The 13,751-nt window shown below is 43.7% G+C and overlaps 1 protein-coding gene across 1 annotated transcript; it reads left to right on the forward strand.

The window, feature by feature from the left end:
* The first annotated feature begins 3,299 nt into the window (after positions 1-3,299).
* On the forward strand, positions 3,300-7,555 carry Brs3 (bombesin receptor subtype 3). Its single transcript, XM_004643157.3, has 3 exons — positions 3,300-3,878; positions 5,383-5,734; positions 7,084-7,555. Exons 1-3 carry the CDS (start codon positions 3,445-3,447, stop codon positions 7,495-7,497), a joined length of 1,200 nt encoding a protein of 399 aa, XP_004643214.1. The 5' UTR covers positions 3,300-3,444; the 3' UTR covers positions 7,498-7,555.
* The last annotated feature ends 6,196 nt before the right edge of the window (positions 7,556-13,751 follow it).

A 13,751-nucleotide genomic window follows, 5' to 3' on the forward strand; every position in this document is an offset into this window, starting at 1 on the left:
CCTTTCTTCCCACAGCTTCTGCAGCATTTGTCATTGGTTGATTTCTTGATTAAGCTCCATTCTTTCTAGAATGAGATAGAATCTCATTGCTGTTTTAATTTGCATCTCTTGAAATGACCAGTGATGTTGAACATTTTTTAAATGTATTTAATACAGAGTCTCACTACACAGATGAGAATTGTAGTGATCCTTCCTGATTTTCAGCCTCCAAAACACTGGGATTACAGGCTTGCACCACCACACCCAGTCTCGGTCGCCAGCTCAGCGCGCCCCAGGGTGGAGCCAGCACAGCAGGCTGGGAATCGAACCCCGGTCCTTGCATCTGCCTGAGCAGGTGCTTTAGCCTGCTGAGCTATCTGGCTACCCCTGATTTTATATATTTGTTTGCTATTTGTACTTCTTCACCTGAGAAGTGTCTATTCATTTCTGATGCCCACTTTTGGATTGAGTTTTTAAATTTGGGAGTATGATTTTTTTTTTAGTTCTTTACAGATTCTAAATACTAGTCCTTTGAGGAACAGCTGGCAAAAGTTTTCTCCCACTCTGTGGGATGTCTCTTCACTCTGTTAGTGGTTTCTATGGCTGTGCAAAAGCTTTTGAGCGAGGTGAGATGTCTGTTGTTGATTGTAATATTTCTTGGGTGTTCAGGATTTTAAGAACCGCTGTACTTTTTAACTGCTAGCTGAAAATTTTGGAGCCAAAATTATAGCCGCTCTCTAGCCACCATTTTCTGACTCCTCTATCCATCACCCTAGAGTCAGAAAAGGGCTATTATTCTTAGATTCCAGGTCTTCAGAATATTAATCAAGATTTTGACACCACTAACTGATTGGGCTGCACCAGAAAACCCAATTTCAGACTATGGGGAATTTATTTGTCCAAATCCCAATTTTGGGGGGCTAACAGCTACATTAGGCTTATGTTTCAATTACTTAATCTGTAACTAATTGGCAGGTTTTAGAAACCTTGAATGATAATGTTGACCAATTATGCACTATAAACAAAAATGACCTCATTTTGGATACGATAAGCGCCCTTCCACTTTAATTACAAGTGATTAACATAAACCATAACATTATGGTTTATGAATGGGTTAAAAATTATAAAAATAGATACTTCTAAAAGATGTATTCAAATTACTTATCACGAAATGTTTGTTAACTTTGTAAGAAGAGCAAGTGTGGCTCATAGTAAAGAGCTGAATGTTTTTCAGCTTCTGTCTTGGAATTATTTTTGTCTTTTTTGAGACAGGGTCCTGTTATGCTGTTCACACTGGCCAGGAGCTCCCTTTGCAGCCCAGACTGGTTCTGAACTCTCGATAATCCTCCTGCCTCAGTCTCTGGAATGCCTGTAACTGGTTTTGAACCTTTCCGAAACCAGAGAGAATCTACTTCATCTCCTCGGGTATTGTGTTCTTGTGAGACGTTGGATGAGACAACTTTCCCTCTTTATCCTCATTTCTGCCTCTGCAAAATGATGGCGATGGATTTCACCATCTCTAAGGGTGCTTCTGTCCCTGATATTCTGAGTTTCTGGAATATCTAGGGATGCAAGCTCCAATAGCACTCCAATATTGCTGTAGTGTCCTGACTCCTTTTGATTAGAAAGAAGAGAGAAAAGGCAAAGCACGTCAATGGCCGTAGCAGGCCAACAGAGGTCTTTGGCATTCACACCATTTCAGAAATCACGTATGCTACAGTATGAATTGGGAGATACTCTTTTCTCTTTGCTAAATGATAGGCAGGGGTCCTGGAGAAATTTCATCACTAGTGTGGTGAGAACAAGATGTGAAGTGTAGAGCCATTTTTCTTTTTGTTTTCTTCCTTTGTGGTTTCATTTTTTTTAGAGAGAGAGTACCTTAAAGAGCCAGCCTAGTGTATAAAATTCCTTAAGAGTGTAGTGAAAAACTTAGGGATTTGAATTTATACAATCATTCTCTCTCTCCATTTCCATTAAAAGTCCTTATTTAACCGAGTAATTGAAACCATGGAAATAATTTCATGAAGACTGAAGGACAGGTATGGTGGCTGAAATAAGCCAGGTAATTCTTGGAATTCATCCACTTTCCTTTCTCTGTGGAATTTATTGCACCTACTCTATTAGTATGAAGAGCTACTCTTTTTTGCCCTATTTATTGGCTAGCCAAATACTTTGGTGTTTTACACTTCACTTCCTAAAGTAATTTCTGTTATGGTTGTATTCATAAACACTACACTGTACAAAGTTTTTCCTAGCTGAAAGAGTACTCATTAAATTTGGTAATTTCAAACAGTATTTCATAGCAGATATTATTATTAGCTGCCTTCAAAATGCTGGCCTCCCACTCTCAAACAATCTTCTAACACACACACACACACACACACACACACACACACACTTTTCTGTCACGGCGACTTCTACTGGTGGTACTACGATGATGGCTTAATTTTCCACTTCCTTCAGTGAATGCAAAGATCATCTACACACCCTTCATCTCCAGAGGACCCCATGACATTTCTTCATCTGAAAATAGTGACTTTCATGCTTAGAAATTGTGTCAGAACTTCAACTAGTAGTGTTTCTGTATTATTTTCTTTTGGAATAAAACAGGTTCATTTCAACCGTTTCTAGAGAGAGAACCCTTCAACACCTCATTTTAAAAATGTGACATTAAAACAAATAGTCAATTGGCAAAACTATTTTTATTAGGACATTTAGGAACACAATGATGGGTAGTTTGCCTGGCTTTTTCACCTCTTAAAAGGTGCTTTGATTCGGTGCACCAAAGTGCCTGGGATATGAAGTCTGAGAATTACACTGTAGCAGAGCTAGGTATTAAACCCAAGTCACCTAAATTATTGCTTCATGGAGGTGGCATGAGCCCTATCAACGTGTGAGTGATTTGTTGCTTCAGTGCCTCTGCAATAGAAAATATTGAGGAGTGGGTTCAAGTTTGTGCTTCAGGGGACACATGTACTTTTTCATCAGGTAAAAGAAAATACATTAGACTAGCATGTTATTGAAGAGGGCTAAGTGAGCGGTTTTCAGAAAAAATCACCAAAATTGACATAGAGAATCCTGGGTGGGTGTGGAGGTAGGGTGAGTCAAATAAACAATAAGATGATTTAATAGGGACCCCAGGGATACCCCAGAAGGAGAGAATAAGCAACTGCAGAGCATTTCCTCAGGTCCCACCCTCCTCTTATGTCACAGGCACACCAATAAGACAGACTCTTCCATCCTCCACCTCCCACTCTTCAGTACCAGATCTGTAAGCGCTTAGCCAAGCATGCTGGGAGACACAGAGCAACTGAAGCAAAGGAGTGTGTGGATGCCTTAGATTTTCTTTCCATTCTGTGCTGCTCTCTGCTCCTGACACCACCCCACTACTAGACGTAGGCATTAGACGTGACAGTCAGCCACATTTGAACTGAAGAAAACACTGAAGACACAGTCTCCAGGAGAATGTCTCAGAGGCAGCCTCAGTCACCTAATCAGACTTTCGTTTCAATCACAAATGACACAGAATCATCCAGCTCTGTCGTTTCCGACGATACTACAAATAAAGCGTGGACCAGAGACAACTCTCCCGGAATAGAAGCACTGTGTGCCATCTACATCACTTATGCTGTGATCATTTCAGTGGGCATCCTTGGAAATGCTATTCTCATCAAAGTCTTTTTCAAGACCAAATCCATGCAGACTGTCCCAAATATTTTCATCACCAGCCTGGCTTTTGGAGATCTCTTACTTCTGCTGACTTGTGTGCCGGTGGATGCAACCCACTACCTTGCAGAGGGATGGCTGTTCGGGAGGATCGGTTGTAAGGTGCTGTCTTTCATCCGGCTCACTTCTGTTGGAGTGTCGGTGTTCACGCTAACGATTCTCAGTGCTGACAGGTGAGTCTCTTTTTCTGTTATATTTGCTAGGATGTGAATTCAGACAAAAAGAACGGAAAGCTGATACTTAGCCTTTGCCGGCTATTCTGCTTTTCTTTCACACGCTGAAACAGGAACGTAAGATTGGGAAATCTGGTGGCATTTTAAATCAAAGTTAGTGTAAAAATGTGCAAATTCCTGTATTAGCATGTAAGGAGAGGTTGAAAATATATGCTTTAGGGGAATTTTCTTTTTCTTTCAAGTGCAATTGTTTGCTTGAAAGAATACCGAACGGTGTTTTTATTTTCCTCCGGCTTATCAAGTAAGCAAATTGCTGCAGGTGTAAAAGAAAAAAAAGCCATGCTTTATACGTTAGTGCAGCCTAGTGGTACAATATTGTCAACATAAAAACATTGGCAAAGGTGTGAAATTAACCACTTATGCATTATCATATAGCAGAAGGATGGTAAAGAGATAGCATGCATATAATTTATTTGAAATTCATCAAATCAGCTAACGGCAGAAAAATGGTGAGGTTTTTAGCTCCCTGGCAACTCCGGGTAATGTCATCACTTAATTCCATTTGTTTTCTCTACAGCCGTTCAGTTTCACTCTCGTTTCTGGAGAGATAAATTAATCCTGATTGACTTTTAGAGCTCTTACAGCTAGGGTATGTGAAAAGCTCTTGCCACCTTAATGTTCGGACTGTTAAAATGTGTTCAGTCTAAGCACTGTGTTTTTCTGTGTTCCTAACTGTGAAAGCAGGAAAAAATTTAAAGCTCCAAATGTTAAAAGTGTTGCTTTTAGATGCCCTGCAAGTAATCGATGCCTGGCGGTACTAGAAGGAACAGTTCATTGAGACTGGAATCTGAGAGGAGGAAAGGGTTTCCCTGTGTCTTTTCAGAATTTTTGCTTTGACTGGGCAGACTTCCGCAAAGGCTATGAGATGTGGATTTGGCTGATGCAGACACATCTTTTCAGGGGCACGGGGCTTCAGTTTCACAGCTCAGTCAGCTTGGGCAGCAAAGTAGCACTTAAAAACCGGGAGGAAATTAACCCCGTCCTGTTTACTACCGCGAACCCTTGGAATTCTTTTCTAGGAGGGCTGAAAGCAGTTCGCTCCTGAAGGAGAGTTAATTCCGTTTAGCATGAGTAATTGACACAGAATGAATCTTTTAGAACACTGAAAGTAACATGTAAGTGAGGAGTTACTCTCAATCCCACATAAAATTGTGTTGAAAAAAATTATTCCCAAATAGATAATAAATGCATACAATTATAAAATTGCAGATGTGAATTATCTCATAGGAGTGAATAAGGAAAAAGCCAATTAAGATAAATAAAAAGTCTCGGGGTGTATTATGTGTCCTTAAAACCATAACGTATTCCAGGTGATTAATGCTGATCAGATTAAACACACGCGGGCAGGAGGCAGAGCTGGATGCCTAGTAAGGTCACTTCTTACCCCAACGTTCCGCGATTTGGGGATGCATTGTGACCTTTGTTTCTGATTATGTGTTTCTAGATATAAAGCAGTTGTGAAGCCACTTGAGCGACAGCCCTCCAATGCCATCCTGAAGACTTGCGCAAAAGCTGGCTGTGTCTGGATCGTGTCCATGCTGTTTGCTCTGCCAGAGGCTATATTTTCCAATGTATACACTTTAGAAGATCCCAACAAAAATACGACATTTGAATCGTGTGTCTTTTATCCTGTCTCTGAGAAGCTCTTGCGGGAAATACATTCTCTGCTGAGCTTCTTAGTGTTCTACATTATTCCACTCTCGATTATTTCTGTCTATTACTCTTTGATTGCTAAGACTCTTTACAAAAGCACCTTGAACATACCTACTGAGGAACAAAGCCATGCCCGCAAGCAGGTATGTGTTGATTTACATACAAATAGAATTGGAGTTTAGAAGGGAAATTCCTGCTTTTGCAAAGCCAGCAGTCTGGAGCAAGTTGCTGACCCTCTGTGAGCCTCAGTTTCCTAATCTGCAAAAGGAAGGTGAGGACTAGATGATATGGATGATGGGCTTAGCACAGTTCCTGGAGCACAGTAAGCACTCAGCAGTGGCGGGACTGTTACTGTCAGAGAGGGGATGGGTGAGCTTTGGAAGCGGTAACGATTTTTTATCCCACGGAATAGTGAGGAAACATCACATAAGGCAAAACTACAAAGTAAAACACTTTTGATTTCAGAAAATACAGCATAATAAGAGAAATGCACAGAATGGCAAGCAGTGGCAAAAAGCTGTAACACTACTGAGCGCAGACCGTCTGCACACAGATGTGCAAACTGAGGTCTGGGGAGGGGGGAGGAATGAAGTGCCTGTGGCACGAGAACACGTGCACTCACAGAAGCTCAGGTAAAACTATTCCCAGAGCCACATGTGACCAACCACCTCTCGTAAATATGGACAGAAGAGAGGGGACATTGCCGAAACATAGATTCAGAGGGGCAAAAATGGGCAGGGTATTCCATTAGCTTCCTGATCAATGGACAGAGAGCTACTCCATTCAGTTGGTGCCATACCGGCACACAGGCAGCTGAAGCTGTGGCGCCTTTGCTGTGGCCGGGACCACTGGCTTTATCTTCACTTAACCTGGCTCGTTTTATTTTGTGCCAGATACAGGTAAGATTTTCACGTGTACAAAGGACAGTGCATTTGCTTTTTATTCCTTTGACTATACCATTAGAATTCCTATAGATCATGAGCATTTTTTTGCAGTGTTAGGGATCGAACCCAAGGCTTGCACATGTCAGTCAAGGGCTTTAGCACTGCACTACACCCCCAGACCTTTTTTCATACCAACTTGACAACTTTCATAAGCCCCAGATGAGTGTTCTCCCTAGGTAGCCTCTGTGGATGCAGCAGTTTTGGACAGTACCTCTCTGTTTTCCATTAAATTAAGTTGTTGGGAATTCCACAGTACTACTCGAGTTAGAGACCTCCTAGCATATCACAAAACCAAGGGGTGATAGGAGGTCTCTGAATTAGAATTAATGAGCTCTAAGATCACAGGTTGCCATGCCAATTAATTGGCTTTATTCTGTGGCCACAGGCTGACTTCCGGCACATCCCAGCCCGTAGCTCCCAAGTGTATCTTCCGAGGGACACCAGCCTGTCAATTGTAAATTACTATGGAAATCTAGAGAATGGCTTTGAAATATCTCTGCCGAGGAAATGATTTCTCTGTGTGTGTGCTGTTTTCCTCTCTCCTATAGATTGAATCCCGGAAGAGAATTGCCAAAACAGTATTGGTCCTGGTGGCTCTGTTCGCTCTCTGCTGGCTGCCGAATCATCTGCTGTATCTCTACCACTCATTCACTTATGAGAGCTATGTAGACCCCTCTGCCATACATTTCATTGTTACCATTTTCTCTCGGGTTCTGGCGTTCAGTAATTCTTGTGTAAACCCCTTTGCTCTCTACTGGCTGAGCAAAACCTTTCAGGAGCACTTTAAAGCTCAGCTGTTCTGCTGCAAGGGACAGCTGCCTGAGCCTCCTCTTGCTGCGACTCAGCTTAACAACCTGGCTGTGATGGGCAGGGTCCCAGGCACTGGGGACACCCACATCTCTGAAATTAGCGTGGCCTCATTCACTGAGTATACTATGAAGAAGGAAGAGGACAGAGTCTAACTTTTCCATTACTAATGGTGTTTTTCCTCCCAGTGTGTATATCCAACTCTAAACTGTGCATAGGTGTGTGGCTGGATTTTTCTTGTTTGTGAACTGTGTTGAAGTCTTAGGAGTGAAAGATTCATATAAGTAAAAGATGAACCATGATTTCCTTCAAAGTATAAAACAGTAATGCCACTGGGCTTTGTAACTACGCTGATGCCCAGGGAGTAATAGATAGACATGTTTGTATATGCCAGTGAGCTCTAAGGGAGCCTGAAGAGGAGGAAAGGAGAAATAAACAAGATGAAACATAAAAATCTAATTTATTTCCATCACATCTCTGATGCTTCTAACTGCTTTTATACTACTTTGTCATTGAAATGTGTTTGTGTTTATTATGGGGTGGGAATCTAGGGATTATACTTATATAGGAAGAAGAGATCAAAAAGAGAAAAACATGTCCTACACAGTTCTCTTAAAGATTAAGTGACTGCCCCTTTCCATTAATCTCTATTCTGTTACAAACTAAATCCACAACTTAACTGAAAGAGCGTCAGTGAGGAGCAAGTACTGAGTAAGGCTCTGGGGCAGCATGACTGCCTTCCTGGGTCAGCTCTTCCTGACTTACTACAGTCCTGCTTGCAGCTGCATTGATTAAAAACTGGGCAGAGTTGCTTTGCACAAATATGGTTGTGCAAATACTGTTAGGATGAGACCTTGCCCCATTCCCTGGCACAATAAGTGACCACGTGGCTGGTGTCCTTATGCATGCCACAGGACCTCTGTGGGAAAATGTGTACCTGCCAGGGTGTGAAATTCTTTCGTTAAGGAAACTCATTTGTCCGGGGTAAGCAATGTCCTGTTTCTAAAAACTTGCAGAAGTGCCACATAAATCCTTACCACTGGGGGTGCAGTCGCCATCAGCTCATCTTCCTGCTTGACCTTCTTAAACTTGATGGGTGCCTAAGTCCTGTAAGAGTGTGTCTTAACCAACCTCTGCGCCTCAGAATCAGATGGAAGGCTCTGCTCTTCCGTCCTCTGCTCACATTGCTAACCCAATATGCTTGTTAATAACTGTTATATTAAAAACCATTGTCAATAGATTTGCCCAATTTAGACCTGTGGCTTCAGAAAATGTATTATTGGAGCCAATTAAAGCTTATGTTTGGCGCTATAGATAGTCAAACTTGTATTTTGAAACACTTGATATGTGAGTGTGCTTTTGATAGTTGTGAGCTTTCTTTCAATGGCTTGTGTGGTTGGGAACATTTGCTAATGATGTGGCTCAAAAGGGGATCTATATATTAACACAACTTTAAATCTGTAAAACTGGTTTATGTAAAGTGGGGTGCTGGTCCTGTACTAACATTACTTTCAGGTGGGCATTGTAATAAGTGTGGGGGGAAACAAATAAATGTGAAATAAAGTTCCAAATGGCTCTGTGTTACTTTATATTTTAAATTCAACATTTGGCAGGTATAAATAAGAATCCATTTTAATGACAAAACTCAGAGCTATTTTCAAGTCACAGAACTCCAAAATATTTTTACCATTTTCTTCACCTGAGCAAATGTTATACCTTTACTTTCCTAAGCACAGCATTTTAGAAATGACCTAAGAAAAGCCCAGGTCACAAAAACCAAGGAAGCCAATTAGCAGTTCATAAAACAGGAGTTCAAAGAACTTTTCTTTTTACATTGTGACCAATCTCTCAGAAACTTAAGAATGTGAGCAATATAAAAAGATTCCTTAAATGATTTCTTAGGAGCTTCCGTCCATCCACAGCTGGAGAATTGGGATTAAAAATTGTGGCTGTAAAAAAAATGTGGCTGTAGGAGCCGGCCAGATAGCTCAGCAGACTAAAGCACCTGCTTAGGCAGGCGCAGGGACCCAGGTTTGATTCCCAGCCTGCAGTGCTGGCCCCGCGCCTCAGGTACGCTCAGACAGCAACTGAGATTGGGTGTGGTGGCACGCACCTGTAATCCCAGCGCTTGGGAGGTTGAACACAGGAGGGTCACTACACGTCCGATCTGTATAATTAGACCCTGTAGATCCTGTACTAAGCACATAAAAAATAAAAAGTTGTGGCTGTGTCTGATTTTTTGGAGGGAATGTCTCTCTTTCAACAGACTAGCCTTGTCAGGACTAATCTCACCAGTAGGCCACAATCCACAATCTCTTGCATACATCCTATTATGGGACCTGAAATGGATGATTTCTACAGATTTCATGTCAATGGAGAGTCCTACAGGGCGACAGTAGTGAAAGCAAGACGAAACAAATTTTGCAGAAGCCTCTGTTTTGCTCAGGGTCTTCCCATGCCCAAGATTTAGGATACAGGCCATAATAATACACTATAAAGCATAGAAATGGAGGCACGGAGTTATGTATACCCAAAACACAGCCAGCAGGAAAGTCTCTATCACTGACACTGGAAAGTGTTAGAAGTTAACACTGGTGTGCCTGCTGTGGACAGTAAATTTGGTTTGAAAGAATTTCTGCAATTTTAACTATCAGGTGAAGGATCCATCCGAGTTTTGTTTCTGATTTTTTAAATTTGTTTTTGCTTGCTTTCAGTACTGGAGATCAAACCCAGGTCCTCTGTCATGTTGGGGAACTGTTCTACACTGAGGTACATCCTCCCCACTTTTATATTTTCTGTCATTAGGACAGGGTCTATGGGGCCTATGGGGTTTCACTACATAGATCAGACTTGTAGTGATCCTCCTGTTTTCAGCCTCCCAAGTGCTGGGCTTACAGGCCCGCGCCACCGCGGCACAGCAGGCCTGGGATCAAACCCGGCTTGTGCTCTGCCTAAGCAGGCGCTTTAGTCTGCTGAGCTATAAGGCTGGCCCTCTCCCCACTTTTAAATTTTTACTTTGAGAAATCTCCTCTTGCTAGGTTGCCCAGGCTGTATGAAAGTGTGTGCTCTTCCTGCCTCACCCACCTCAGTAACTGCGTCTTACAGGTAGGTGCCACAGCAGCCTGCCTTCCATCTTTTTGTTAGGAGTTGCATATATTTTCACTAAAACTTAAGATTAGAGGATGTGGGGACAAGAGTATTCTTGTACAGTGTTGACTTGAAAAGTCTACTTGAAAGTTTAATTTGATACAGTTCCTTAATATTTTTGAAAGACTTTCTAGTCCACATAGGTGACTTCTTCAAGTTAACAGTTTCTGCTTTAGTAGGTTAATTTATTAGAGAGAAGCTGGCTGCTTGGACTTCAACCGGCTCCTCTTCCTAGGAGCAGTAGTCTCTCATGTAGCCCATCTACAGTGTGTCCCAGGGGCTCCAGGAACCATTCCCTACCTTTAGATTAGGGATGGCGAACCTTTTAGAGATTTCAGTGATAACAGCCTGTTGAGGCACAGTGGTTCACCACCACTGCTGGTCTCTCTTTCACTTTGCTACCTTGAATGGTTTTGTAAGTTGCAAAATATCTTGGAAACACGAGTTAACAGAGATGCTTCCAGGTACTAGGAGTTAGCAGAGGTCATCTATGTTACTAGGGATTTATTCTACTAATACATGGAAAGAAGCAAAAACAGAGACCAGGCTTCATAGACCAAAGCATTATGAAAATGCGACTTTCAGGTGTCAGCCAAAGAGCATGGCATGGAAGGTACAAGTTTGCCTGGATCCCAATTCTATTGCTCCATTATAATGGTAACAGTGACCCTTTGATAGCGCTTTTAGGGGCATCAATAGTTTTTGAGTGTCACCATACTGCATTTTTCCTGCTCCCTGAGCTTGTCCCTATATCCTCTAAAAGACAAAGCAGTGGAGTCAGCCATCCATTAAAGCTGGTGTTTACACTAGAATGTTTCAGTGCTCCTTTTAACCTGGGAGACTTCTGCATAGATGGCTGCCCCTGTCCTGCCTTTCACCTTCCTGATGTGGGTCTCCCTGCCCTGTTCTACTCTAACATGCCAGGAAGCACTTACTTGACATTAGCCAAATCCATTAATTTAACACTACTCTGTTAGGTCACTCCACTAGATTCCAGGCAGCCTTTGAGTCAGAGGTGATGGGTGACATGGAACCTACGCAGAAGAAAGCTCTTTGGACATCTGCCCGGAAGGCGCGGTGACAGAGCAGGCACCTATGCTGTGACTTCACTCAGAAATGAAATGAGAGACCAGTAACATGTTGCTGAAACAGCTACAATACTACTTTTGGATCCAGGTAGAAATATTTAGTAATGTTTAAATGAGCCTAACAAAACTCCTATTATAAAAATTCATGCTAATTCATTTCTCCAACACTTCATACCAAACATTATGAAGAAAAAAAGTAATTGAAAACGAAATGGAGTCCCAACTACTATTTTTTAAAACTTTTTTATTATTTATTTATTTAGTACAGGGTCTCACTACGCAGCTTAGACTTGCAGTGATCCTCCTGTCTCAGCTTCCCCAGAGCTGGGGCTAGAGTTGTGTACCACCATGCCTGGTTTTGGTGACAAGCACAACACACCCAGGGTTCTGGGGCCAGCACGGCATGCAGCACTGGAGATTGAACCTGGGTGCTTGTGCTTGCCAGGGAGGCGCTTAGACCATGGAGCTATCACCCCAGCCCTGCCCCAACTGCTATTTAAAACCATTGTTAGGGCCAGCGAGATAGCTCAGGGGACTAAGCGCCTGCCTAGGCAAGCTCAGGGTGTAAGTTCAATCTCCAGCAACACATGCCACAGTGGCTCTACCCCCGGGTCACACGGAGCCAGCCACAGAAACTCAGCATGGTGGTGCATGCCTGCAATCTCAGTGATGGGGAGGCTGAAAACAGGAGGATCACTACAAGTACGAGCTGCGTAGTGAGACCCTGTACCAAATACATTGAAAATAATTAATAAATAAATAAATAAAACCGTTGATATACTTAAAACCTAATTCACACATGATATGTTGGGAGCCTGGATTTTGTAGAACCTATACTTCACCACTATTTGTATGCAAAGGTTACTGGGGTAGAATATTTTTTCTTCTTTTTTGAGACATGCAGTCTCACTACTTAGTTCAGGATGGTCTTGAGCTCATTTATGTGTAACCCAGGCTGACCTCAAACTCCCAGCCATCCTCCTGCTTCAGCCTCCTCAGTGCTAGGATTACAGATGTGCACCACTGTACCTCACAAAATAAATAATTTCTGGGAAGCTTTTCCCCACTGACTAGTCTGAGTCATGCTATTAATGTTTACACATACTGTAATGGATTATTTTAAATGACAGTATTAGAGCAACAAATATTATAAAATATAACCCCCACACAAAACCAGTTCTTGTTAGGGGCATCAATAGTATTTGAGTGTCACCATACTGCATTTTTACTTTATCATTCGGCAACCATCCTGCTCCCTGAGCTTGTCACTAGATCCTCTAAAAGACAAAGCAGTGGAGTCAGCCATCCATTAAAGCTGGTGTTTACACTGGAATGTTTACACATATGCCTCAAGTTTGGGGTCCACGCACTTGTGCATCCTAGGGTACAATGGTCGGAAATTGCTGTTCCTCTCCCTTTCGCACACTGGGAACTGCAGCTTCAGACCCCTAAAGGGGGTGAGCTCATCGGTTCAATTCATTCATTCGCTCTGCACCAGACTCCAGACCCCGTGACAGGTGCTTAGGCTACCAAACATGAACAAAAGCAGGTGTCTTGCCTGCGACAATCACTCCAAAGTCAGTACAACAGCCGGCCTCTGCGCAGGGGAGGGGCCTTGGGGCGAAGGCGGTGCGTCACTTTCTCCCGGCCGGGGAAATCAGCCCTGCCCGCCCCACCCACTTCCCCAAGATGGCGGCCGCCGCGACGCACGCCCGGCGTCCGCTGCGTGGAACATTCCCACTCCTTCCTTCGGGCCCCCGCCGGGGCCCAAGCCAGCCTCCTCTGCCCAGGACCCGACCGAACCCGGAGCCCCTGAGCTGTTGCGGACGCCCGCGGACCGCGAGCTGGCCGGCCGCAGACACCGGTGGGCGTGCGCGCGCGGCGGCCGCGCGTCCCTGGCGCCACGCCCTCAGGCCTCCGAGGCCGTAGCCGTGCGTCGGCGTCTTTTGACGCCACTCGTGGGCGTGTCGACGCCGTCCGCGCCGCGACGTCGCGCCGCGCCGACAATGGCGACTGCGTGAACCTGAGGGGGCTTCGTTTTGAAATATTTTCCTCACGTTGCCGCGGGAGCCGCGGGAGCCTCAGACCGGGTCGGCGGCGGCGGCGGGCGTCCGCGCTCCCGCTGCGCTCTGCACCGAGCGGCGGCGCCGAAGCCCGGCGGAGCCCGTCAGGTG

The sequence above is a fragment of the Octodon degus genome, unplaced genomic scaffold (genome assembly GCF_000260255.1).
Source record: "Octodon degus isolate 3935 unplaced genomic scaffold, OctDeg1.0 scaffold00167, whole genome shotgun sequence".
Taxonomy (NCBI): domain Eukaryota; kingdom Metazoa; phylum Chordata; class Mammalia; order Rodentia; family Octodontidae; genus Octodon; species Octodon degus.

Bases quoted from the DNA above. Each gene is read 5' to 3' on its own strand.
- Brs3 (XM_004643157.3), top strand. From the start codon at position 3,445: ATGTCTCAGAGGCAGCCTCAGTCACCTAATCAGACTTTCGTTTCAATC. The intron at 3,879-5,382 runs GTGAGTCTCTTT...ATGTGTTTCTAG, and splicing joins ACGATTCTCAGTGCTGACAG to ATATAAAGCAGTTGTGAAGC. The intron at 5,735-7,083 runs GTATGTGTTGAT...TCTCTCCTATAG, and splicing joins AAAGCCATGCCCGCAAGCAG to ATTGAATCCCGGAAGAGAAT.